At 43.0% G+C, this 27,132-nt stretch overlaps 1 protein-coding gene and 1 long non-coding RNA gene across 3 annotated transcripts in view; one reads left to right on the top strand and one right to left on the bottom strand.

Moving 5' to 3' along the window:
• The first annotated feature begins 2,229 nt into the window (after positions 1-2,229).
• LOC115132921 (uncharacterized) lies at positions 2,230-21,352 on the top strand. 2 transcript variants are annotated; one of them, XR_003864158.2, is made up of 5 exons: positions 2,230-3,028; positions 4,224-4,371; positions 4,525-4,621; positions 20,065-20,153; positions 20,236-21,352. It is a non-coding gene; the product is annotated as an uncharacterized LOC115132921 (long non-coding RNA). The 2 variants fall into 2 exon arrangements; XR_003864159.2 differs by lacking the exons at positions 20,065-20,153; positions 20,236-21,352 and adding an exon at positions 6,634-7,302.
• Positions 12,698-27,132, bottom strand: part of LOC115132913 (fidgetin-like) — a 40,463-nt gene continuing 26,028 nt past the window's right edge. Inside the window, exon 3 of the mRNA XM_029665635.2 lies at positions 12,698-19,025. Coding sequence (XP_029521495.1) covers positions 16,837-19,025 — 2,189 coding nt within the window. The 3' untranslated portion in view covers positions 12,698-16,836. The remainder of the gene's footprint in view (positions 19,026-27,132) is intronic.

Here is a 27,132-nt window from a genome sequence, read left to right as displayed (position 1 = left end):
GTTGGAATAGGGAACAGGTGTGCGTGGTGAAAGTTCCGGAGGGATCCGTGGCAGTATCCTTATAGAGCATGCAGCTCAGCCTAGAAGAGTCTACTGTACACCAGCCTCTCTTAGTCTGCCGCTGGAGTGTCTTGACAGGCACCCAACATATAAAACAGCATTTCATCCTGTGGAGAACAACTCACCAGAAGCACTCAAAATAAAAGAGTGGAAGTGGCGCTGGACACTCCGTGACTTATTTACTGGCATTGTATTATGTAGAGAGAAGAAGAGCCGGATATCGCTACAGGCAGCTAGCGAACATAATGGGGCCCCTCTCAATCTTCCCAGGAGCGGCGTTGGATTGGCTGCGTCGGTTTTCACAAACACTATCCGATCAAGCACCCGGAGACATCCGCAACTAGACAGATGATTAGTCACTGTTAACAGTAGGGAAAAAAACACAGTGAGAGAGCGGATATTAATGATTCAATACAGTTGGGTGACAGATGATTCTGTTACTGCGTAGATAAAGTGTCAGTGGCCTTGTATCAATCATAATAGGCTTCTTATTGAGCATCAAGAAACATGTTTAATATCATTAAATCTAGATCTGTATCCCCCCTCCTATTTCTCCCTCCTTCCCTCCATTTCACATCTGGCAGTTATCCATGTGTGTAAGAGAGAGAGAGAGAGGAGGGGCGGGGGGGGAGAGAGAGAGAAGGTAGGGGAATAGAGAGAGAGCAAGAACGAGAGAGAGGAGGGGGGGGGGGGTTCTGGGGTGGGGGAGAGAGAGAGAAGGTAGGGGGAATAGAGAGAGAGCAAGAACGAGAGAGAGGAGGGGTGGGGAGGGGGTTCTGGGGTGGGGGAGAGAGAGGGAGGGTAGGGGGAATAGAGAGAGAGAGAAGGTAGGGGGAATAGAGAGAGAGAGAAGGTAGGGGGAATAGAGAGAGCAAGAACGAGAGAGAGGAAATAAAAAACTCCAGGGGCAATCATTCTTGGCAGTGCTCTGGCAGCTTGTGCGTTTCACAGTGGCACCTGCAGCAAGGTGCAATAACGCTTTACGGACTGCTGCTGATGTCATCACATTTTGACAAACTTCTCAATCTGAAATGACCTTGGTCTGTTGACACTCGCCGGCCTCTGTCTGCCTCTCCTCTGCTGTTCGTCACTGTCCTTGCAGGGCGTTGAGAGAGACGGCTGCGTGTGTTTGTCTTTGAACACAAACCTCTATTGTACTTCTACTTTTGTCCTATTGAAACAGCACTACTAAGTCTGTTTCCATCTTCTATACTAGGTTTGTACATTTTGGGCTGGGTCTTGGTAAATGTAACTGGAAGGCTATCAAACTACAGAGACAGACAAGTAGACAGGCAGGCAGACATCAATTTGGATCTCTCCATCACACAGAGGATAAAACAGGGATTCCCATCTCATTCCTCTTCTGCCTATCCCTCCATCCCTCCCTCACTCCCTACTGACCCACCATTCCCAACCACACACAATTCCAGGGTCTGGTCTGGAATCCTACTGGTTGTAATGAAGTCATTCCATCCACACCTGATTGGTTGACATTGACATCCCCTCTCCCCCTTCTTTGTCCATTGCGGTCCTCCATCCACCCATCCCCACTACCCACTGGACTAACACGGGTGAACTCGTGTGGAAAATGTAAGACAAGTGCGTGGTGATAATGTGGACTGTAAGTGGTCTTAACTAACATAAAACAACCAGAAAACTACTAAATGGATGTAACCATTGAGAGTAGTCACCGTCTAACCTCTATGAACCAATGGAGGCCCCTCAGAGGAGGAAGGGGTGGACCATCTTCCTCAGTGATATTAATTTATTATTATTATTGTGAAACATTAAAAAAGTTATCCTTTTTAGATAAAACTAAACCAAATATATTCCTATGTCACCAAATAATTGATTGAAATACATTGTTTTGCAATGAAGGTCTACAGTAACTTCAAAAGCACTGTCTGGGGTAGCGCCATGGTGTAGCCTGAGGTCAGCTAGCGTCTGTCCTCCTCTGGCTACATTGACTTCAATACAAAACCTAGGAGGCTCGTAGGCCTCACACCCTTCCATAGACATGGTAATTATGACCACTTCCGGAGGACGCCCTGCAACCAATCAAAGCTTTTGCAGTATAAACTGACATGTTGTCCATCCAATCAGAGAATAAACCTAGTGTGTTGAATTGGGATTGTGTCACAGAGCATTATGGGTATTCTATGTGTTGAGAAATGTGGTGACATTGTTGGATTAAGAGTGAAGAATGATAGTTTAGCATTTTGGGGATATTATTCCATTCAAATTAGTTTTTTCAAATTACAGGAGATGGAGGAGGTATATTATTAATTGTTTTCTTGGTTTTAGAACTTTATTTTTGTGTCCAGTTAGTGCAATTTATATACATTTGCCTTGCTAACTTCAGTAGCTAGCTAGTTACCAGCGCGAATGTGTAGTTTTCTCTGCCAGAATGGTAGAATGGCCAATGCTGCCGAAAATGTTATGGCCTTTTTGTTGAAGAACCCCTTTCATTTTCAGGGGGACATGGAAAAGTTGCAAATTAAATGCAGGGTTCGACCTCTGCCTGAGCTCAGCTTCATGAAGGATGAAAAGTTGAGGGCGTTCAATACCAACTGGTATCAAAAGTATATCTGGTTAACAGGGAACTTTCATCGAAGCCGCATTTATTGCTGACCTTACCTGCTTTTTGGAAAGTCTGAGCCTTGATCGAAAGGTGGGTACAGTGACCTGAAGAACATTGATCGTTCAGCTAAATGGCAAAACAGAAGCAGGGAGCACATAAATGCCCACATCAGATTCAAGCTTCTGGGAAAAAGCTGCATCGATTATGACAAAGGTCTGCGTATTCAAACTGCGCAACACAACGAGAAAGTAAGAAAGAAACAGGGATATTATCAAGCTGCTTATCAACACAACTGCGTTTTTGGGCATGTAATCATTTACTTTTAGAGGACACGACGAGAGGTAAAGTTCCACCAACAAGGGCAACTACTACAACGAGCTTGCAGAGGTAATTGCACGTTACTATGGACTAACACTTGCTGAACATATGGAACTTTCTGTCTTTTCTGCTTTGTGGAAAACAATTCCGAACGATTTGATAGCTTCCATCGCATTATCCATTACAAGTTAGATTAAAGAGAGCGGTTGACGCAGCGCATTTTTTCTTGTACACTAAGTAGACTTTCCACTTTCTTCCGCTATTTATTTAGCAAAAATGATAACACATAATCACTCCGAACAGACACAAGCAAAAAGTCATTACATAAATGTTGCAGCAGCCTAGGCTACACCTAAACATGAGACATCTGGGTTGAAAACGAGACTATGTTTCAGTCTGATCAACTGTAGGCTACTAATAAGAGCAGATGCATACAGCCTATGCACCCTGTCCATCTGGTCAGGGTAAACTAATTGGTAACGTTTATATTAGTTTATAAACTAATTGGTAACGTCTATATTATTTATAGTCCATTTGTGTGTCAGGAGAAAATATGTATGTGATCAAATTGAGTTTCTATTCAAAATTGGGCTGGCTTGGCTGCCTATATTTTTAAAATCCAAAACGATTAACTGGAATGAATTAATCAACATAATAGTGATGACAGATTTGAGTACATTTTTTATAAGGCCTACAGTTGCATAGGCCTGCATGATGAAAACATGCATAAAGCAAGCTCAGCCCTGTGAGTTCTTATGGTCTATCAGTTGTTATCTATGTGTCTGGGTAGAGGAAATCCCACTCCTAATCTTGTCTAAATATAATTTAGATGAACAAATATAAGGTAGCTGCAGTTTGACAGGGTTTTCAGGGCCAGGAGTTTTTTTCAAACCATGTGACCTGATTAGGAAAACTGGTCACATCATAGCCCATATAAAACCTTTTTTTTTACAACTGATGAATCACTGTCATAGAGTTTTCCTAGTTATAATAAGGAAAAACTCCAGGTCTCAGTGGGTAAAAATTGCCCCATCGCTCTGGGACCTATGGTGCCACCAGTCTGCTTGCAGTTGTCAGTTATCATCAGGTATGTGGATGATCAGGGCTTTATTCAGGAACATTTCTTTGGATACTTTGATGTGTCAAGTGAGCGAGATGCGTAGTCCGTGTTTGACTTTATTACATTTGAGACTTCATAGAGCAAGTTGTCCAAACCTACGATGGCGCAGCTGTAATGGAATGTATCTGATATTTGTATTTACAGCCAAGTCCCCTCCTGTTCCCTAGTTAAGAGGTGATGACTACTCCACTCCACTACTATTGTCAACTTTCTCCTGACATTAACTGAAGCCCCTTCTCATGTGCCCGCTCTTACACTGGCACGCACATTGAATACTTCCCCTCCAAGCACTGTGAGTACCCCTATCAATTTTCTCCCACTACTGTATGTAGAAACAATCACATTATTACACATCAATGATTTTACTCCTTACTTGGACTAATTCATTCTTAGCTCTTTTGTCTAACTGTGTAGGGTGTTGTTATTGTTTTTTTTGTCTTCCCAGTCAAATCCTGTCCTGCACTGGTCAAGCCTCATACCTCAACTCAACTCATGCCTCATACCTTCATTCAATCACTGCTGTAATCCCTTTCCAACATGGTGTAAGTAGCCCCCTCATTCCCCATAATATTGTACCATAAATTACTTTATTAAATGCTTTAGTTTAAAATAATTCGTCTTTGACGATTTTTTTAAACACACTTTGTTGTCTCCGTGCATTCTGCGCCTATACCGTGGGTCTCCCATCATCCTCAATTATTCAAGTCACCAGCCTCCACTGCTATGAACAGAGGTCCTCATAGAAAGTGGCACCAAACCGCCTATGTTGACAGCCAGGTCTCATGTAACACTGTAAATGTGAATTCAGATATTTACAGTTGAAGTTTACATACACCTTTGGAAGTTTACATACACCTTAGCCAAATACATTTAAACTCAGTTTCACAATTCCTGACATTTAATCCTAGTAAAAATTTGCTTTCTTAGTTAGGATCACCACTTTATTTTAAGAATGTGAAATGTCAGAATAATAGTAGAGAGAATGATTTATTTCAGCTTTCATTTCTTTCATCACATTCCCAGTGGGTCAGAAGTTTACATACACTCAATTAGTATTTGGTAGCATTGACTTTAAATTGTTTAACTTGGGTAAAACGCTTCGGGTAGCCTTCCACAAGCTTCGCACAATAAGTTGGGTGAATTTTGGCCCATTCCTCCTGACAGAGCTGGTGTAACTTAGTCAGGTTTGTAGGCTTCCTTGCTCGCACTTTTTCAATTCTGCCCACACATTTTCTATAGGATTGAGGTCAGGGATTTGTGATGGCCACTCCAATACCTTGACTTTGTTGTCCTTAAGCCATTTTCCCACAACTTTGTGGAAGTATGCTTGGGGTCATTGTCCATTTGGAAGACCCATTTGCGACCAAGCTTTAACTTCCTGACTGATGTCTTGAGATGTTGCTTCAATAGATCCACATAATTTTCCTTTCCTCATGATGCCATCTATTTTGTGAAGTGCACCAGACCCTCCTGCAGCAAAGCACCCCCACTACATGTTGCTGCCACCCCGTGCTTCACGGTTGGGATGGTGTTCTTCGGCTTGCAAGCCTCCCCCTTTTTCCTCCAAACATAACGATGGTCAATATGATCAAACAGTTCTATTTTTGTTTCATCAGACCAGAGGACATTTCTCCAAAAGGTTTGATCTTTGTCCCCATGTGCAGTTACAGACCGTAGTCTGGCTTTTTTATGGCAGTTTTGGAGCAGTGGCTTCTTCCTTGCTGAGCGGCCTTTCAGGTTGTGTCGATATAGGACTCGTTTTACTGTGGATATAGATACGTTTGTACCTGTTTTCTCCAGCATCTTCACAAGGTCCTTTGCTGTTGTTCTGTGATTGGTTTGCACTTTTCGCACCAAAGAACATTAATCTCTAGGAGACCGAACACGTCTCCTTCCTGAGCGGTAGGACGACTGCATGGTCCCATGGTGTTTATACTTGCATACTATTGTTTGTACAGATGAACGTGGTACCTTCAGGCATTTGGAAATTGCTCCCAAGAATGAACCAGACTTGTGGAGGTCTACCATTTTTTTTCTGAGGTCTTTGCTGATTTCTTTTGATTTTCCCATGATTTCAAGCAAAGAGGCACTGATTTTGAAGGTAGGCCTTGAAATACATCCACAGGTACACCTCCAATTGACTCAAATGATGTCAATTAGCCTTTCAGAAGCCAAGACATCATTTTATGACCTACTGGAATTGGACCCAACTTCTGACCCACTGGAATTGTGATACCGTGAATTATAAGTGAAATAATCTGTCTGTAAACAATCGTTGGAAAATTTACTTGTGGCATGTACAAAGTAGATGTCCTAACCAACTTGGCAAAACTATAGTTTGTTAACAAGAAATTTGTGGAGTGGTTGAAAAACGAGTTTTAATGACTCCAACCTAAGTGTATTTAAACTTCCGTCTTCAACTGTACATACAAAATAATATGAAATGCTCTGAGACCAGGTTGATGGGGAAGAATAACGAATGTCCTTTGCTTCAATTCCATGTGCTAGGTTTTTTTTTGTCTTTCTCCCAACTATTTTACTCCACTGTCTACAGAAAGGAAGAAATGATGGAAAGACTATTGTGAAATGATCTGAACAAAAAGCAGTCAAGCAGTCAGTCTGACAAACACACACACCAGACGATAGATTCGAGGAGAAACCCACCAAAAATCCCTTCAGAACTTCACAGTCTGTCTTTTGTCAGGCGATCTAGCGCTGCTATCACACTATGTGAACGCACACTGATGCCCCACAGTAGGCCTCTGCTGCCTACCTGTCTGCCTGTCCATCAGTCACGGCTGAGTCAAACATGACAGCCTCTGCCTGTGTGTCTGAGAGCGCTAAAGCACAGTGGAATCTGACAACACAAAGCAGTAAGAGCTCTAAAATAACTATGGAAGCTCTACTCTGTACCCATTGTTTTAATAGAGCTCTACTCTATAGCCATTGTTTTTAATAGAGCTCTACTCTATAGCCATTGTTTTTAATAGAGCTCTACTCTATAGCCATTGTTTTTAATAGAGCTCTACTCTATAGCCATTGTTTTTAATAGAGCTCTACTCTATAGCCATTGTTTTTAATAAAGCTCTACTTCATAGCCATTGTTTTTAATAAAGCTCTACTTCATAGCCATTGTTTTTAATAAAGCTCTACTCTCCTGTGACGACCGACTCAACAGAGTCCCTTTTAAGTATTAAAGGTGGGAGAAGGGAGATGAAATGAAGACATCAGCATCTGACTCCCCGTCATTGAGGGGGACTGGATGAAACTGATCTCCGCTTGTTTGAGTCATTAGCGAACGTTTGGGGCTCAGTAATAGACGGAGCGCCGCACTGATAAGGGACGTTATACCCGCCATATTTTCTATTAGCTCTATCAACTCTAATCTAAAATGTATGGGCAGGGATACGGATAGGCTACATCTCCGATGACTTGTGATGATAGTCAATGAAGATACTGTACATCTATGAATAGCAGTGCTATAGTGAAGAGAGAGAACATTTGATCTTGTCTCTATCGGATATGATAAGGCATCATGAATGAAACTGAATAAGTGAATGGTGTATTGGTTTGAGTATAACAAATGGCGGTTATCTCTGAGACTGAACTGTCCATGTATTTATCGACAACCTGAAGTAAGTGTCAATTAGGCTTACTCCATAAGTTCCAGACATACAATTTGCATGACAAAATGCAACGTGTTATCAATATCTCAATGTCAATGTCATGCATTAAAGATGTCTCTCATTATCATAATCATGTATTATCATAAAAAGAATACATTATTAATAATGTATAATTTGCATAGGGAAAGGACTAATAAACCAGAGTTACATATTAAGCATCAGCAAAAAATATCCAGTCCTGACAACCTTAAAGGGATTGTTCACTCAAATGACAAAAAAAATTGCTTTTTGTAATTTGGGTGAACTATCCCTTTAAAAACATTCTAAGATATATATTGTTTTGCGATGTCTCTCTGAAACCTCCAAGCACGCTTGTTTTTAAAGGGCACAAATTAATGTTATGTCTTCTGAGAGTGAGGCAGGGAGGCATCGAGGCTGCCTGAGGAGTGACAGTGTTGGGAAGAGACCAGCTCTAGGAAAACAGACATTGTTGAGGAAACAACGTTTGTGCACTCTTCAAGATTATACTTAAGAATGTGTCTTACGTTTTGTTCTAAAAACCTACACCCCAAATAATTTGCTTAAAAATATTACCTGTTTGAAAACAGACACAAAGATGATAGATTAAGTAGTTGAATGTATTTTCTTAAGAATGCAAAATTCTTATTCTAAAACACTGAAATGGATTAAAATAGGAACTTTGAACCACTAAGGGCCTCTTTTAACAACACTTTGCTTAAAGAAACACGACGCTAATAAAACAAACGCTAATTTAAAAAAATAGTACCTTGTGTTCTTTGCTATCAGTCCCTTTCAACATTAATATCTTTTTTTTATGCATCTGAGGGAAAACAAGTAGGAGGTCACGAATTCGAACAATACATGTTGATTCCAATTACGGTAAAATGCAATGAACAAGATGCGCTAATGATGAAAAAAGGTGTTTGTGTGCGCTATCGAGCCAGTGTGGAATATTTAATATCAGATTTATTTCCATGATGTGTGTTGTGATGAGACTTCAAATGATTATTTTCCACACAGTGTCTGCATCAACACAGCAAAACATTGTGGTTATTTACTTCTCTGTTAGAGCGGTGAAACAATCAGGGCTTGGATTATAGCGACTCCTCATGACGGCACCGATTATTAGATAGTCCCCCACTTCATCGTCAAGGAGTGGTGGGAATAAAACAGACAAAATGCTTGATAAATGGCCAAGGTGTTTTATTTTATTCACCCCCCCAAAAGGAAAAAAAATCACAATTTTCAATTAATGAAGCTGGAAATTGTGTACGGGGGTCCCTCCAGACTCGCATTAACTATGACTGGAGGGGCCAATCATACTTAGATCTGTGCTGTGATCTACATTTCCTATACAGGACATGCCCACTACGCTCCTCCTTTCCTCTCCTCTTCTCTCCATCCTCCTCTCACACCCTCCACACCACCCATGCTGAGGGTTGTCGGTGCAGGGCCGCTATTAGTGCTGGAGAGATAAAACTGCTCCCAATTAGCGCATCACTGACCACGCTGTGGGTTCTCTTCACCCGTTAACGCTGGCTGAGAGAGGGAGGGAGGGGGAAGAGCAGGGAGGGAGAGAAAGGGAGAAGCGATGGACAGTGAGAGAGAAAAAAAGAGAGAGAAAGGGTAGAGTGGGATAAAAGAGCGAGGGAGTGAAATGGGGCTTAAGCATTCATTTTGAGTGGAGAGACAGGTCCCATTAGCATTTAACAGCGGTTGTGCAACTTGGTGCGGAGGTTATGATGCAAATGAGGAGGAATTAAAAGTGGACAGAGGTTTGTCATTGATGGATTGCAGTCTGGCAGTGCTCACCACTTCCTAGTGTCCATCAGAGGCGATTACTGTGTAATTAAACCTTATTTCTGGACTCTCCGGCGCATAATTACTTGTGGGGGGGGGGGGGGGGGGGTATGGAACCATCTAAAAGCTCTGGCGGCGGAATGCGAAAGTGTGATGGTCTGTCCGTTGTCTCAGTCCAATGTCAGATCCAGCCGGCTGACAGTGCAGAAGAACAGTCACTTTTAATAAGAGGTGAAAACATATTAAACGACACAGTATGCTGATTATAGTGGAATTAGGCTTTCAAGTGCTTCAGTCCTTTGTGTTATTTGCATAATGTATTCTTTCCATCCACCTCTTCTAGAGCTTTGGGCAATTTCCTCTCACAATTTGAATCTATTGCACATTTAAGGCTACATAAAGAGAATTATCACGTTGCATATTTGAATTGTTGTGCGGGGAGAGGTATGTTAGGTGTATCCTATTGAGTCTTGCTCTGGCCAGGTGATTCTAGGTGTGCAGTGGTTACCAGAGTAACCCTCCAAGTTCACACATACACACACGCACGCACGCACACCAATATTTGCAATGCAAATGAAGAGCACAGGAGTAAGTGCGTCTTTGATATCAACAAAATGGCAACACATTGATTTAACAGAGCTCCACCAATGATCTACCGGTACTCATAAGATTACCATAACAATACATACATTTATAACTGTTTCAATGAAACCTAAATGAGCTAACATTATGTACTGTATCTATAAGCCCATCCAAGGTTTGTATTGTAATGAGAAGACCTTGGAACTGCAACATATTGGGCCAAACTGTAGTAGAATGTACATACACGCAGTAAGGATGGGACTGGTTGTAGCTTTTCAAATCAACTTAACATTTCATGTTTTGTTTTAAAAACAAGGCAAGAAAAAGGAGCAGTGGCTGAACCTCAAACCTCACAGACCTCATAGAGATAACATGTAGCAAAGTACAATAGACAAAGACCAAGCAGAAACTCCATTGCTCAGCAACCTGAAATCTCCGTCTGCTTTGCACAGCTAATTACACTGTAGCTAGCTTCCTACGCTTACCATCAACCATATAATGATGCACCTAATTTACATTCATGGTAGTCATTTTATGTGAATTCTTTGTGTGAGGTAAGGTTTTAGTGTTTTTACTTGACACTTTCCCCACAAAAATAAATTAATTGTTACATTTTAATGAGAGAAATGTATGACTACACTTTTGGTGCACTGCAAAAACAGAAATATTTTAATTGCACACGTTGTAGGTTGAGGTGGCACAAGGTTTGTTAAAAAAAATTGCATTATCTACTGTATACTGCATACACAGTGCATCTTGCTGTGAAGATATTCCATTTGATCTGTGTTTGATATCAAGTAATTTGCACTACAGGAAATGTACATTGTGTAAAAACAACATTTAACATTAAAGTATATTTAAACAATTCAATTAGCCCCCCCCCTCCCCCCCCAAAAAAATATTACTAAGATCTCGTAGAGCAGGGACTTTGTTTTTTCAAAAGTACAGCCTTGATTTAAATCGAAACTACACTTTTAGAAAAAAGGGTTCTTTGCAGAGGGATAGGGTTCTACCAAGAACTGTTTTGATCTGAAGGAAGACAACATTTCTTTGTAAGGCAGAGTTCTACCTAGAATTATAACATCCTAAGAACCGTTTTTGGAAGAAAGGGTTCTTTGATGATTCTTTGGAAGGCAAGAACGATTCTTCGGAAGGCAAGAACGATTCTTCGGAAAGGCAATAAGGGATCTTTGGAAGGCAAGGATTCTTCGGAAAGGCAATAAGGGATCTTTTGAAGGCAAGAGGGATTCTACATGGAACCATATATCATATTTTCCAGCATGTTCTATTTTAGGGGGATTTTTTGAGTTTTTTCAAATGTGTTCTTGCATGTACATTGATTGGTTGATTTAATTTCATGCTACACAAAGACAAATAACTTATTTTTTAACTAAACCAATCTGTGAGTCGTTGGACTTATTGCCCACGTTAAAGAGATGGTTGTTACAGTTTAGATCATTGAGGTAGTCTCAGTATTCAATCTTCCCTCATTCTGAATGAATGTTGCGGGTGATAAAAAATGTGACTTGTTGGATATCCTAACTCTGTCTGGATTCCATTAGGAATTACACATCACTTTGCAAGATAGCATAATGTGAATTGCAGGCCTGAAGTGCCTGTAAACCAGGGTTTCCTAACACCACTCTGTTGGGGTATAACTATGCCCTCAATGAAAGGCCTCATGATATATACAGTGTACAAAACATTAGGAACACCTGCTCTTTCCATGACATAGACTGACCAAGTGAAAGCTATGATCCCTTATTGATGTCAACAGTTAAAACCACTTCAAGGGGAGGAGACAGGTTAAATAAGGATTTTTGTAGACAATTGAGACATGGATTGTGTATGTGTGCCATTCAGAGGGTGAATGGGCAAAACAAAAGATTTAAGTGCATTTGAACGGGATATGATAGTAGGTGCCAGGCACACCAGTTTGAGTGTGTCAAGAACTGCAACGCTGCTGGGTTCATCCCGCTCAACAGCTTCCTGTGTGTATCAAGAAGAGCATCCAGCTAACTTGACACAACTGTGGGAAGCATTGGAGTCAACATGGGCCAGCATCCCTTTGGAACGCTTTCGTCACCTTGTAGAGTCCATGCCCTGACAAATGAAGGAGCTTCTGAGGGCAAAAGGGGGGAGGGGGTGCAACTCATTAGTAAGAAGGTGTTCATAATGTTCTGTACAATCAGTGTATAATGTATTGTTATAATTCATTTAAAGGCTGGTGGAACCGTTCATAAAGGGTTCTAGGAAGAACCTTTAGATTATAAAAAATGGTTATTGGAAGGAACCTTCAGAGGGTTCTAAGTAGAACCATATACAGGGGGTTCATTTTAAGAGTCCTACATAGAGGGTTTTAGGTAAAGGGTTCTACCTAGCACCAAAAAAGGTTTCCCTATGGGGACAAACCGGAGAACCCTGTATGGTTCTACATAGCACCTTTTTCTCTAAGAGTGTAAACTCTACTGTTATGTTGGCATTCAACACAGTTAGAGGATGTCATGAAAACAAGCTTTATTTTCAAGGAACACAAAAACCCAATTGAAGACCTTAGATCTTAAAAAATACAACCAGAAAATGTTATTTCAAGAAAACATCTTTAATGAATCAGTTGTTGTCTTTTGTACCTCAGACAGATTACATGAAAATACATTTAAGTCGACTGCAAGTATGGCAACATATCCACACATATAAACATGTATGTGGTGCATTTTGTATGTATTTATGTATATAAATATGTACAACAGAAACACGTTACACTCAGTTAAAGTTTTGTGCATGTGTGTTTTATATATACTAATTATATATAAAATCCCACACAAACCAAATCATATTCATGTGTGCCCACGTAATATACACAATCACACAACTACAGTTCACCAATGATTAAAGCAACGCATTGGTTGACGCATCAAGGGAAACCTCGGAGAGAACCTGCAAAGTCCAACAGTTTTCTCCCGTCCACCAAAAATGTTTCCTTGCGGGCGCTCGGTGTCTTGAGTGAGTGTGCATCCAGTTTTGTCAGACACACGTTAGACTATACCACCATCTCCTCTGCTCAGTGCCTCTGAGGTAGACTCAAGCTCAAGGACCTGTGATTTCCTGCTCCCACCCATTTCATTTTTGTTTTTCTTTTGTTTAGATTTTTCAACAAATGTAGGACATTCAAAAGACATAAATGAAATACTACATGTATAATATGTAGCCATGAGGTAGAAATGTTTTAAAGAACACAATAATAAAATGAATAGAAAGGGAAAAATAAACAAACAACAGAAACCACCAATAACATTGCTTTCCAGTTCTGGTACAAAGACAAAAATGAAGCCAAGTACATAGCAACAAAACAAAGAAAATAAGATTGGTTGGAAAGTACAATTCAAGTGATTTGGTTGTGTCGAAAGTACTGTATATGTGAAGGAATGGGCTTTTTGTGCTCTCATGTACACCAGTTTAGAGATGGCAGACTGAATTATGGGATAGACCGCGTTCTGGTCAGGCTGTTGACAGACTGCACTGCAGTTTCCATGTGTTGTTGCCGCGCTGTCACACACAAACACACACACCTCAGCGTGTCCTTTCCTCTCCTCAGTGAGAGTGAATGGAGAAGTGAGATTCACACGCCTGGGCTGCGGGTCAAGGAGAATGTAGGAGACTACATTTTCTATTTAGAGAAAAAGCCTTCTAGCGATGAGCTTTTACACATACAGCCCACTCAGGCTGTGTGTATTAGTCTGTTGACACCGTATCAGGTTTGTGAAACATTTGAACATTCCGATGAATCAAAGTTAGGTGAAAGTGCATCCAGCTAATTCTTAAGTAACTCCAGAGGTAAACAAAAGCGGAGAGCTCAACATGGATGTTTTTGTGTTTTAAGGTTTGTTTGTTTGTAGTATATCAATAAAACATTGTACATTTCACCCACCTACCATTATTTTATATGAGTGAAGTATAATTTGAGTCAAAGTTTCAAAGGCCATGTAAGTCGTTATATTATGGTCGTGTTACTTCCGTGGATCTACACCTTTAATCTACCCAAGTGAGAGAAATTGGAGAAGTGTTCAATCTTAAATATCCGAGACGTCGTGGTAGACCAGCGCGTGTGCAGTCACAGCAAGTTACATCTAAATTCCTTTGAGTGCTAAAATGGAAAAGGTATGCAAACCAGAATTGGAAAGAATACCAATCTAAGGAAGAGGTAAACGTTACACTGGTCACAAGTTGACAAAACAAACAAAAACGTAAACGCAAGCAACATGGTACTGGCAATCTCAGTGCTCGGGGATTGCAAACCCGTGATTATTAAAGACGAGACAGAAATACACACAAAGGAATGTTCTAGTGCAGCTGCTGTACAATAATAATAATACACCTACGGTACTTCAACATCGCCATTGTGGTGCTTAGCAACAGTCACGCACAGAGAACAAAAGAAGAGCAACAAAATACATTCAAATGCAACACAATGAGCTATGAATCACTGTTCTGTGGGTCTTTTGGAACTGACCACAGTAGACTGACTGGACGTTTCTTAAAGGTGCAATGCAGCTGTTTTTATCTCAATATCAAATCATTTCTGGGTAACATTGAAGTACCTTACTGTGATTGCTTTCAATTAAAATGGTAAAAAAAAAATATATATATATATATAGCTCTCAGCAAAGGGCAATTTCTCAAGCAAGAATTTTGCTAGGACATCCTGGGGGTGGTCTGAGTGTGGAGTGGAAAACAGAACATGTGCTGTTATTGGCAGAGAGTTTTGGTACTCTCTTTCTTATTGGTCTAATAACTAATTTACCGCATGGTGATATCACCACGAATGGCCAAAACTCCATCCCACCAAAACAGGCAGAAATTTCAGGCAGTCTTTTCAAACAGCTCTTACACTAAAATTACATTATCATAATTTTCACAATTTCCCAGTATTATTCCGACCTCATAGTGTGGAAATATATATAAAACACAGAAAAATCACATTTTTGACTGTACTGGGCCTTTAAGAGCCAGGACGAGTGTCAAATTAGTAGTATATTCACCCTGACCATGTTCTTGGGGTAATGTGTGCACATACTGTACAATGAAGATGCGATTGGCCAAATATCTTCAAACAATTTCTAGCTCCTTCCCGCAAGCCCCTGTTGAGTCTCCTTGCAGATATGACCCAACTGGATAGGTGTTAGCAATATGACCGAAAATCCCCAGAGCATTCCAGAGGTCTAGGTGGCTCTACAGCCATACTGCTGTGAACAATCCAATCATGTCAGATCTGTACCTGGTTAAGCCAATGAGGACCTCTGGTAAGGAACAGAAAACCGGTTTGGAATTGAGCCCCTGGTGCTGAACCTCTGACCTCGGTGATGAATAAAGATGGCAGCCTTTTCTCATTCAAACTGACTCAACTGGCTGACATAGAGCAGTCATTAGCAACTAGCGATTTTGGGTCTGAGGCTCTGCTGCCTCCTAGGTGAGTTAAAACCAACCAAGGTGAAACAGAAAGTATGTGTGATCCTGATGTTGCATTTATTCTGGGAATATACGGAGTCACACAACTGTGTCACGGCACCGTTCGCTTTCTTTCATTTGGTTTCTGCTTCATCGTCAAGTACAGCAGTTCTATGGCTTCCTGCGATAACGCAATAGCAACCGAAGTCCCCCGTTCCATCTAAAGAGTTGTGGGTTGTTGACAACATTATAATCCACTATACGTGGTCATCAGTGCCTCATTAAAACACCAGGTGAACAACGCTCTTGATTCAATCAATACACAAGGCAGGATCAGAAAAACACACTAGGGCATCGCATTTTCGAAAAACCATAAAATGGAAACGGAACTCATCACCAAATTCTTCACTTTAAGCACCTTCGGAAAAGACAAAGAGAAATCTCCATATTGACTTATTTGTCCCGTCGTTCCAGAACTAAATCTGGTTACATTCATTTTCATCTCCTTGACCGTCTCGCCTAGAAGGTTTGAGGTAAACCTAACACTGTTTCTCTAGATATTATATAAATGACAAAAATCCTGGTCTTAATACTCTCAGAGGATCATAGTGCTTATGTGTGGTGATGTCATTGAGGTACTGTACAATTCACAAACACTTTCCTGAGTTTTTTTTGCAGACAGAGGATCAAAAGAGATGAAGTGTATGGATCGGGGGTCCAGATTACTGTCACCCCCTGAGGAATACTGTTGATACTTGGTGAAATGGCAGGAGAAAAAAATTTACCATCTCCATTGGCAACCGCCACTCTAATTTTAATCTCGCTGTTGAAGTTTAAAGCTCTTAATATCAGCACATGCCATTAATGTAGATTGTGAGGCAAACGAAATCATTATACATAAAAAAAGAAATTCGAATTTAGAAAGCACCACTACAGGCACTTGGTTAGCCAACTACATTTTAGGGGACAACAACAAAGGTATATATATATATACACACAGGGTCCTCCTCTGTCTCAAGTTGACCCCTTCAACATGTGTAAACAATACCTGGCTTTAGCAGTGTCAAGCATCCTAATGAAATCTCTGCTCGTTACCTGCCAAACCATCAGGTATCACTCCAACCAAGTCTCTTGATGTTTCTCCACCTCTGGTGTCAGGTCTCATGTGTGGGGGGGGTTACGTCGCCCCTCTTGTGTGACTCCCTCTCTGGTTAGCACCACAGCCAGGTCAAAGAATTCCCAACGCCTCTTTCTTGAGGACTCCACCCCCCCCCCCCCGAGGTTCACTGACCGCACCCAAACATTTTGTTCCACTCGGTGTATGTGTCGATCTCTTTCTGCGATATACTGGGCTGGAATTTGCAAAAAACACTGTCAAAGTCCTGGTAGGTGAGGGGTCGATTCTGGCCCGTGGGCATGATGCTCACCGAGAGGTCCAGGCCTTGGGAGGAGGTGTGCAGCATGCCCACCAGGGCCTCCTGGCACAGCCTTGCCACGTCCAGGCCGGAGAAGCCCTCGGTGCGCTGGACCAGCAGCACCAGCTCCTCCTCACTGAGGCAGTACTTGCGCTGGGACTGGGACAGCAGCTGGCTCAGCATGTGGTGGCGGGACGAACCGTCCGGCAGCGGCACCAGGACCCGCCGGCCAAAGTACCGTCGCAGCCCCTCGTCCATGTCCTGGGGCTTGCTGGTGGAGCAGACCACCAGGACGTGGTTGTTGGAGTCATCGGCCGGCCCAAGGAGCAACGCATCAAGCTGGGCTAGGAGCTCGGCCTTGAGCCGGTGAACGGGGCTCTCGTTGTTGAGCTGGGCCGACAGCAGCATGTCCACGTCGCTGATGAACAGCACTGAGGGCTGGCGGCAGCGCGCCACCAGGAAGGAGGCCTGCAGGATCTTGTCACCCTCTGCCAGCCACTTGGTGGCCAAGGTGGAGCCTCTGAGCTGCAGGAAGGGCGCCCCCAGCTGGCTGGCCATGCAGCGGCCCAGCAACGTTCGGCCCGTCCCTCTGGGACCAAACAGTAGAATGCACCTCGGGGCCGAACCTAGGCCCCTGAACATGTCCGGACGTAGCATGGGCCAGAGAACCTCCTCCTTCAGAGTGGCCTTGGCCAGCTCCAGGCCTGCAATGTCACTCCAGTCCACCGGGGGTCCCTGCTGCAGGATCTCAGAGGTCACCATGTCCAGGAGGTGGGGGTCACTGCTCTTCAGCTGCTCCTCAGCGGGCCGGGAGGATGAGGTCGCCCCCGTCAGGGAGAGGTGGGAGAGGTGCACGCGGTGCTCGTCCCCTTGGTCGCTTAGGGAGGGAGAGGTGAAGCTGCCCAGGGAGTCGGCCGAGTGCGAGCCACCCAGGGTGGAGGCATAGGACGGAGGGGTGAGTGCTCCACCTGCAGACTGCTCAGAGGCCATGGGCTGCTTGTGGGGATTAAACGGCAAAGATGACTTGTCAGCGATCCTGTCAAAACTGTTCCCTCCGCCCGCATTTGAGATGCTGCTGTCCGGTACCCTGTACATGGGGCTCTCTGCGGAGCTGCGCGCCTGGCCATAGACAAAATTTCCATAAGTGGAGTCCATCTCTCCTTGCCCTGTCATGTAGAAGGCTTTTCTCTTCAGAGAGTTGGACGAGCTGCCATTCAGAGGCGTGGGCGCGATGGGGCCGAGGTTGTGCGACTGGTAGGGGTACCCAGGGAGCGTGGAGGAGGGGGGCAGGGGGGTGGGAGCGGCGATCCCTGACGGTAGGTAGGAGGATGGAGGGGGGGCTCCCCCGGGGCTGTAGCCTGGCCCCACAGCGCTCTGGGAGGGGTACCCGGCATGGGGGTAATTGTAGCCAGAGAGGTTGGAGGATCCCCCATTGTAGGCCGGGACCAGGGAGGGGTGTGGGGGCGGAGGAGGGGGCTGCAAGAGGCCGGAGCTGTGCAGCGGGGAGGTGGTGACCTGGGCGCTGTAGCCCAGGTAGGAGCCACTGTAGCTGAGGCCGTATTCCTGAGAGGAGCCTGCAGAGGAGTGGAGGGCCGTGGCGGTGTGACTACCACAGCTGCTGCTGGAGTAACCAGGCTCTGTTAGGCCGCTGGAGGCCAGGCTCGGGGACGGAGAGCTGCACATACCAGCCACCTCCGCCGCCACCCCTCCTTTCCTCATAGACATCCCCTCGGGGACGCAGTAGACCCCCTCCTGCCAGGCCTCGCCCTCCCCCTTCCTGCCGTTCATCCCGGCCTCGGCGTAGGAGTTCAGCAGGGCCCTCTCACTGGGCATCTCCAGGATGCCAGAGTACTTCTCAGCGTACTTCTTGAGCAGGTTGGAGGCGGTGAGCGCAGAAATGTCGTCGTTGGCCCAGGCGTACTGGTATGTGCTGCTGCTGCGCTGCAGGTGACCCCGGTAAGCCTCGGCCTTGTGGGCCGGCGAGCGCGTGGTGGAGGTGATGTCAAAGTGCTGCTCCGCCCACTGCGCGTGCTCTGGGGTCCACTGCATCTTTAGGCCTGCAACGGCAAGAGCATAGAGACAGACAGGACAGTTAGGTTGGTCTTATTTATAAGACAAGGTACAGCCACTCAAAATTCAGCATCTCTTCACTTAGGCTCTCTGTCAATTGGTCTTCGCTATGCTGTCAACGGATTGATTATAATGGCTGTGATGTGATGACAGTTTATTGGGTGTGATCAAACACTGTCATGCTTATGATAGTACTCACTGTATTTTGCTTAATCATGGAGATTCACTGCTGCCATTTCTTCAATATAAAATCGAGAATACAACTCATGAATGTGTATATGAATCTGAGCTCGGAGGTTAAACAATGGGTCATTTATGAGGTTATACAGTGGGTCATTTATGACATGATTCACACATCATGATCAATAATTAACATCCATGATGACTAATGTACTACTGAGCAAAACGTGTTCTAGTTTAATGAAATTTTACATTACGTGCTACTGTATATTGAATAATAATTACTGTGAATAATAATTGTATATTTTATTTTTGACGTCCATCAGTTTCATTTAGTGAATGGCTTAAAGCGGCAATATGTAACATTTTGGGCGACCCGACCAAATTCACATAGAAATGCATTTTATAGATCTGTCATTCTCATTGAAAGCAAGTCTAAGAAGCGGTAGATCTGTTCTATGTGCGCTATTTTCATGCTTTCTGTTCATAAGCTTAGTTTTTGCGTCTTTTACTTTTGGTTTTGTTCACCAACTTCAAACAGCTAAAAATACAATATTTTGGTTATGGAAAATATGTTACACAGCGGTTTAGATGGTACAATGATTCTCTATACTATACTTGCTTGTTTTGTCACATAAACTGAAATTAGGCGAACTATTATCATTTTTGCAGCCAGGAAATGGCAAGGCGATTTCTGCAAAGTGCATCTTTAATAAATGTAAAATATTACATTCATGAAAATGACTAACTAACGAACATTCTTCACATTTAAATCATTTAAGTCGTCGTTTAAGTCGTCATTTAAGTCGTCTGATTCTTTTCTGATTGCATTTCTTTTGTTTCTAGGAATACGGATGGTAAATATGACACGAGTACTGACAGATCGCATGAAGGACACTGCATCTCTGCCTTGGGACCGGGCTGGTCGCTACCAGGTTAGGACAAAATAATGCACCCTGCACAGAACAATATGACACAGACATGGCAGGTCACTCCATAATCCCTCTCTCATTTCAGGCGGCCGGAGATGGTTTCAGAACGCGCCTCGCCTAGTGCAGCAAAGCAATCTCCCCCCGTCGTCAGTGTTCTGCTGCTTTCATCAATACACACACACACACACACACCAGAGCCACAGCTGGCTATGAATTACAACACCCTGTGTATGAGGCCTCCGCTATACACCGCACAGTGCCGGACTGCACCTCCACCCCGTCACCTCTCTTTCTCTCTCTGCCTTTCCATCTCCATTCTCTCCTACCTTTCTCTTTCCCTTTCTCTCTCGCACCTTTTCCCTGTCCACCCTCTCTCATTACCCCCTCCCATCTTTGTCCTCATCCCTCTCCCCCCTCCTCTGGCTCGTTCGCTACATCTCACACACACTTCAGTCACCTAGCTCCCTTTGTTGCCTCTGAGGCTCAAGAGCCACTATTTTATATAATCCCCGAAGACTATCTGCAAATACTAACACACACACACACACACACACACACACACACACACACACACACACACACAGTCATCTCACTATCAAAGCATGGTGCTATCAAAGGCCAGACCCACATCATCGTAGGAGCCTCCTCTCAGATCGGACTCTGTTTGATTTGATTTAACACACAGCGGATTATGAGGATCATTTATGACCATCCTCTGTCCTTTCTTCAGTCTCAGTAGCATGTCTTATGAATCCACTGTCGGAGGCCCTTTAAGCACTGCATGTCTTACAATTACCGTACCACGGACGTTCCTTTTGGGTTTTTTAAGTGGAACTGGCGTGAACACACACACACACACACACATTCACTAACACACATATTCACAAACACACATCTCCAGTACGTTCGGCGTGTCAGCATAGCATGGTGTTTGCTTGGTAATAGAGCGGGGGAAATCCCCCAGACTCCTCTCTGATTCTCTCTCCCAGACGTCTCGCCAGACACCAGCAGCTAATTAGCAGGATGACGATTTGCTAATTGTGTTCATTTACAAGGTTTTAGCCGAGGGGAGTCTTGCCGGGGCTGGCACGCATGTCACGCTCCTTATTGTAATGACTATATGAACCTCGACGGACAGAAAGGGCTTGGAAATACTTCAACCTGGATCAAATTGATCAATAAACAGCAATCAGCTAATATAACGGAACAGGGTGGTGTGTTTCATGACATGACGTTTCATTGACAGTGGTTTCTGAAAAAGAACTGCTGCATGATGGGAATAATTGTTGTCATTGATAATTAATCATATAGCATCTGTATTATTTTCTTGTTTTGTAAAAAAAAAAAAGTCAAATGTGTTTGGATATACTCAACGTATATTTTGGGCTTAGAGGTTCGACACAGAAGTGAACTAATTGCCAAAATGTAAAAAAGTTGAAGTTTAGGTAAGGATGGGAGTTAAAAACAAAAAGGTATCATTTGCCAATGCAGCTCATTTGAGAATTCTAAAACATAATGCATCCGGATTTAAATACATTTACATTTAAAAAAGCATCAGCAGAAAATATTATTCTCAACTCTGTGATTTTCCAGTTCATAATAATATTTGTCATGGTTAGCTAATGGGGAAGGTTATGTCTTGTACCCAGCAAGACATTACACCCGATAGCTATGTGGGTGGTTATTGCAGTATTTCTCACATCCTTTACACTAATTGTGTGGTTCAAAAACCTCCCAACTTCCCCAATATACGATAGCTGCAATATTTGTCCAAAGTTCTAAAATACTTCGATGGCATTTCAATTTTTGGGGTAAATATAATTTATTGGAAGAATGATCATTTCAATTGTAGATAGCAGAGTATGAAGTAGTTCAGAGGTTATGGTAGTAACAGTTTGGGTGGGATAAAGACCCTTCTGTACTCTCTTAAAAATATAGTATCTCTCTTCAATATTTCAACACAACAGTATATCTTCTTTGTATCTCTCTCACAATACCCTGGTCTACCAAAACAACATCTCTCTCTTTCTCTCTCTTCACAGCAGCATGGTCTCTCTCCTTGGAGTGCTAGCTAGTCTCTCCCCTCACAGTGTCATTATTAACTAGAGATGCCTCCCTCCCTCCCTCCTCCCTGTCTGTGTTGGAGAATTCACAGTCTGACTCCTAGTACTGTGTACTGGGCCTTGCTCTGGGGACCACGGTTCAGCTGCCAGCATGTCAATGGAGAGAAACACACAGGAGGGAAGGAGGGAAAGAGAGGGGGGATGACAGAGGGGGAGAGGGACAAAGGGAGAGAGAGAAGCTATAGGGGAAATAGAGGGTGAGAGAGAGGGTATGCCGTGCCAACGGATTCAAGCACACACACGCACACACACAAATAAATACACACCCACACGACCTTCTACGCAGTAAAAAAATAAAACACATCTTCCAAATTCCAGCCCACTTAAAACAACCACCTAACCTCCCTTTTATCACCGTAATATTAACATAGAAAACCTCAATCACCCCTATCTTATTTAAATCCATTTAGAAAACATGGAATCTTTATAATTCCATCATCAATAAAGCCAACACTTCTAAGAGACGTGTCAGGCTCCATCAGTGCCTTCATCTCTCCAATCAGGGGGTTAATTTAAAGCCACAGCACGCGTCTCAATGGTGTCCTATTCCCTACATGGTGCACTACTTTTGACCATAGCCCTATAGGCCCTGGTCCAGAGGTGCAATATATTGGGAATAGGGTCCTATTTGAGACGCATCCAGAGTGATTACCTCCACTATGCAAATGAGGGCCAAATGATAACTTGCACTATTTAAATCAGGTAACACTGATTACTCTCCCGTTATTCAGATGAGGGCATATGAGTTTGAACTCAACTCTTTGAACCTCATGCACTTCCACAAAGACATGGAACAGGCCCTAAGACTGGCACTTGAATCATACATTGTAGTCTACGTGATGGTTAAAACATGGAATACACAAATCTCTAATCTTAGAAAAACTATTATGCCACTCTAATTGAAAACATTCTTAATATTAACATCCAATGCAAGAATATGGAACACCATGAATGGCCGTGTAGCAAAATTGTCAAGAGCAACTAGACTTTGATCAGGAACTGTGTGTATGTGTGTGTGCGCGTGTGTGTGCGCTCTCTGAGAGAGAGTGAGAGTGTGTGAGTCTGGCCGAGCATTAATGCACTCATCTGCAACAACATCCAACAACATCTGGATTCGTCCAGAGAGCATCAAGGCATGTCTGTGTCCTTTCTGTCCGTCATATAGAAGGTCAAATCTAACTCATTTCTGCTTCTGGACATTGGCATCAACGCGGCTGCATATTAGAAAGGGGTGTGTGTGTGTGTATGCGTGCGTGTGTGTCTGTGTGTGTGTATGCGTGCGTGTGTGTCTGTGTGTGTGGAGTAAACAGGTCTTTAGAAAGCACTAATGAGCTCTTTGAAGTCCGTCTGCTGTGTGATTCTGCACAGAGAGTGTAGTGTGTGAGCGACGGCCTATTTCAGCCCTGTCATAATTCAGACCTGTGCGTTTACAGAGACAGACGTGAACAAACACACATCCAAAGAGCTCTTCTCTTCCGACGAGTCATCTCGTATTATGCACGCCAAACAAGTTGTGCCGCAATATATTCAGAACATGTTCGGCAGCGTGTTTTGAAATGAAATGTGGTGAAAGACTGAATTTGTGGCAGCAACTGATTGACAAGTGATCTAACTTCATCAAATGAGAATAAGAGACCAATTAAATTTCACGAGGAAATGGTCACAGCAATTACTGAAATAGAGCAGAGGGCATCGTTTAACCTCGAATTCAGCGAGATATTGTGTATGTGTGTGTGTGTGTGTACGTGCGTGTGTGTGTGTGCGTCACCTTGTTAATGAGGCTGCCACATTGACACTGTTACTAAGCCAGTGGCGATGGCGTATTGGCACGCTACCTGCCGTGTAAAATAATGTGATTAAGCCCTCTAAAATGCAATTAATTAAGTAATTAGTCGTGAATGAGTGTCAGACACTGCAATCAAAATTGCTTCAGTGTTTTGGTTAATTGATTGAACCTCTGCACTTACAAATACTGATGTCAGGTCCCTAAGCTAAGAAGTTACAGTTTGACTCTTAGTGTATGACCCAACCATAACATTGCATCAATGTTGTCATCTGGATTCCTAAACGCTTGTGTACTTCTAATGAAGGTAACTATTGTGTGGTGGCCCACTAATACTCATAGTGCTGTTCAGAAATGTGGGTACCTGTATACAATAGATTGTCAGGCAGAAAACTTAGAATCAAGCTGCCTGTTTATAGAGCTTGAAACAGAAGGGAAAGCAAGGACTTGGGAGTCTGGGGTTCAACCTCAAAGACAACAGAACAAATGAAGTTATATTTGAAGTATTTGTTTCTCTTCTGTTGGTATGTAAATGCGGATTTAAAGAAGTACTTTGTGTCTGAGAAGATGGAGCTGAAACACCTCGCGTGAATGTTTCAATTCCAATGTCTGAGGATCAGATCATTTCATCCCAAAAATATTATCTGTCACTCCACAGATCCCTTCCAAAACAGAAATATATATAAAACAAAATTAAAATAAAATAGCTTGAACCCAAAACCTGACCAATTAGTTACGAACCCCCACAGTCCAAGCAAAGACCAAGCACCCCCCAGCCTTTGAAGCCCAACCGCTGTTCGGTGGCCTATCATGACAACAACTAGACTGAGAGAAAACAACAACCACAAAAACAGAGCGAGTTAAAAGTACAGACAGCGAGCAGTGACTTTCCACTTTCAATACAGACACATGACAATACAGACACAAAAGATAAACTGTCATCAACCAAAATTAGATTTTATATTAAAAAACATTATAACACCAACTGGAATTCGGGAAATTCTGAGTGACATGTCATTTTACAAAATCCAACAGATATCCTTTAAATATTCCTAGTAATTTGGTGATCCCTCATCCCTACTAATTCTCCCTCATGTATGGATTTGCTCTTGAAACTATAACCCGCCAGTTTTCAGGGATAGTTAAAGTGATAGTTCACTCTCCAGTAAAAGTTTGCCAGATGTTTTCAGAGATAGTTAAAGTGATAGTTCACTCTCCAGTAAAAGTTTGCCAGATGTTTTCAGGGATAGTTAAAGTGATAGTTCACTCTCCAGTAAAAGTTTGCCAGATGTTTTCAGACCTTAAAAGTGAGCTAATGTTGTGAAGAGTCCATGTCAATACAGACACATGACAATACAGACACATGTCAATACAGACACATGTCAATACAGACACGTGATAATACAGACACGTGACAATACAGACACGTGACAATACAGACACATGACAATACAGACACATGACAATACAGACACATGACAATACAGACACATGACAATACAAACACATGACAATACAGACACATGTCAATACAGACACATGACAATACAGACACATGACAATACAGACACATGTCAATACAAACACATGACAATACAGACACATGACAATACAGACACATGACAATACAGACACATGACAATACAGACACATGACAATACAGACACATGTCAATACAGACACATGACAATACAGACACATGTCAATACAGACACATGACAATACAGACACATGTCAATACAGACACATGACAATACAGACACATGTCAATACAAACACATGACAATACAGACACATGTCAATACAGACACATGACAATACAGACACATGACAATACAGACACATGACAATACAGACACATGACAATACAGACACATGACAATACAGACACATGTCAATACAGACACATGACAATACAGACACTTTTGATTACTCCATTGAGCACAAACAAATCTACCTAGGCAAATATAGTGACACTTTCCCCCGAGCTGTATAATAAATTGACACGGGATAAATTGCCTTTTACTAGACCTACTATCAGAGCTCTGGGTTAAACGGAGAGCGCAGTTAAACAAATGCTCCGGATCAAGGAAATTGTGCATGGCTTCACGTGTCAGTCAGGGAGGAAATTGAGAGATATTCAGAGTGAGCTCTAAGCCGCCGCCGCGGCGACGCTAACGCCCTAGCGCCTCGCCATTCATCTTTAATGCAGTCGGGCCTGTCATTCAGACAGTCCATTTCCTGTGACTGGCGCACCGTGCCTAATCACCCGGTTATACCCACGATGGCACTCTCAAAGACACAGCACACACATACATAAACACACACCGGGCCTGTAGCCACTGAGACATCATTTTAACCCAGTGTTAACACCGACAATGTCTTTCACCGCTGTTAGCCAACATAATGACTCCTCCCTCATCTCCAACACCTTCCACACACACGAACACACACAAACTGCAATCCTGCAGATTCACCTTAACAAGCATGGACATGTCCTAATACGTCCCCAGAATGTGCTGACACTCAGGACGGTAGAAAAAAACAGGGCTCATTTAAAACAGTAAGCCACTGCTGAGGGACCTCATCTACATATATTCTAAACCTCTTAGAGGTGATGGGATCCTCCTGGTGGCGTAGTCCAGGACTTTGTTCCAAATGGCACCCTATTCCCTATACAGTGCACTACTTTTCACCAGTGCTATATGGGCCCTGTTCAAACGTAGTGCACTTTATAGGTAATAAGCTACAATTTGGGAGGGGCCCAAGATCTCCTTTCTTTAGGGGGTCTGCAGGGGTTAACACAGGGCTAGGTGGTATTGATACACCCCAGCCTGGATCTATACTGGCGGTGCCACCGCGACTTTGTTTACCTGCTTGTTAAGTAATTAAAATAGATTTCAGACTGACGGCCCTAATCCTTTTAGAAACCACATTGATTGGACGACCGGTAGAGGAGAGTCATTGTGTCATTCAGTTCAACGTTTATTTTTTAACACAGGTGGAGTGTGTGTGTGTGTGTGTGTGTGTGTGTGTGTGTGTGTGTGTGTGTGTGTGTGTGTGTGTGCGCGTGCGT

The sequence above is a fragment of the Oncorhynchus nerka genome, linkage group LG2 (assembly GCF_034236695.1).
Source record: "Oncorhynchus nerka isolate Pitt River linkage group LG2, Oner_Uvic_2.0, whole genome shotgun sequence".
Lineage (NCBI taxonomy): Eukaryota > Metazoa > Chordata > Actinopteri > Salmoniformes > Salmonidae > Oncorhynchus > Oncorhynchus nerka.
The sequence above is the reverse complement of the archived record's forward strand: the minus strand, read 5'-3'. Positions and strand labels throughout refer to the sequence as shown.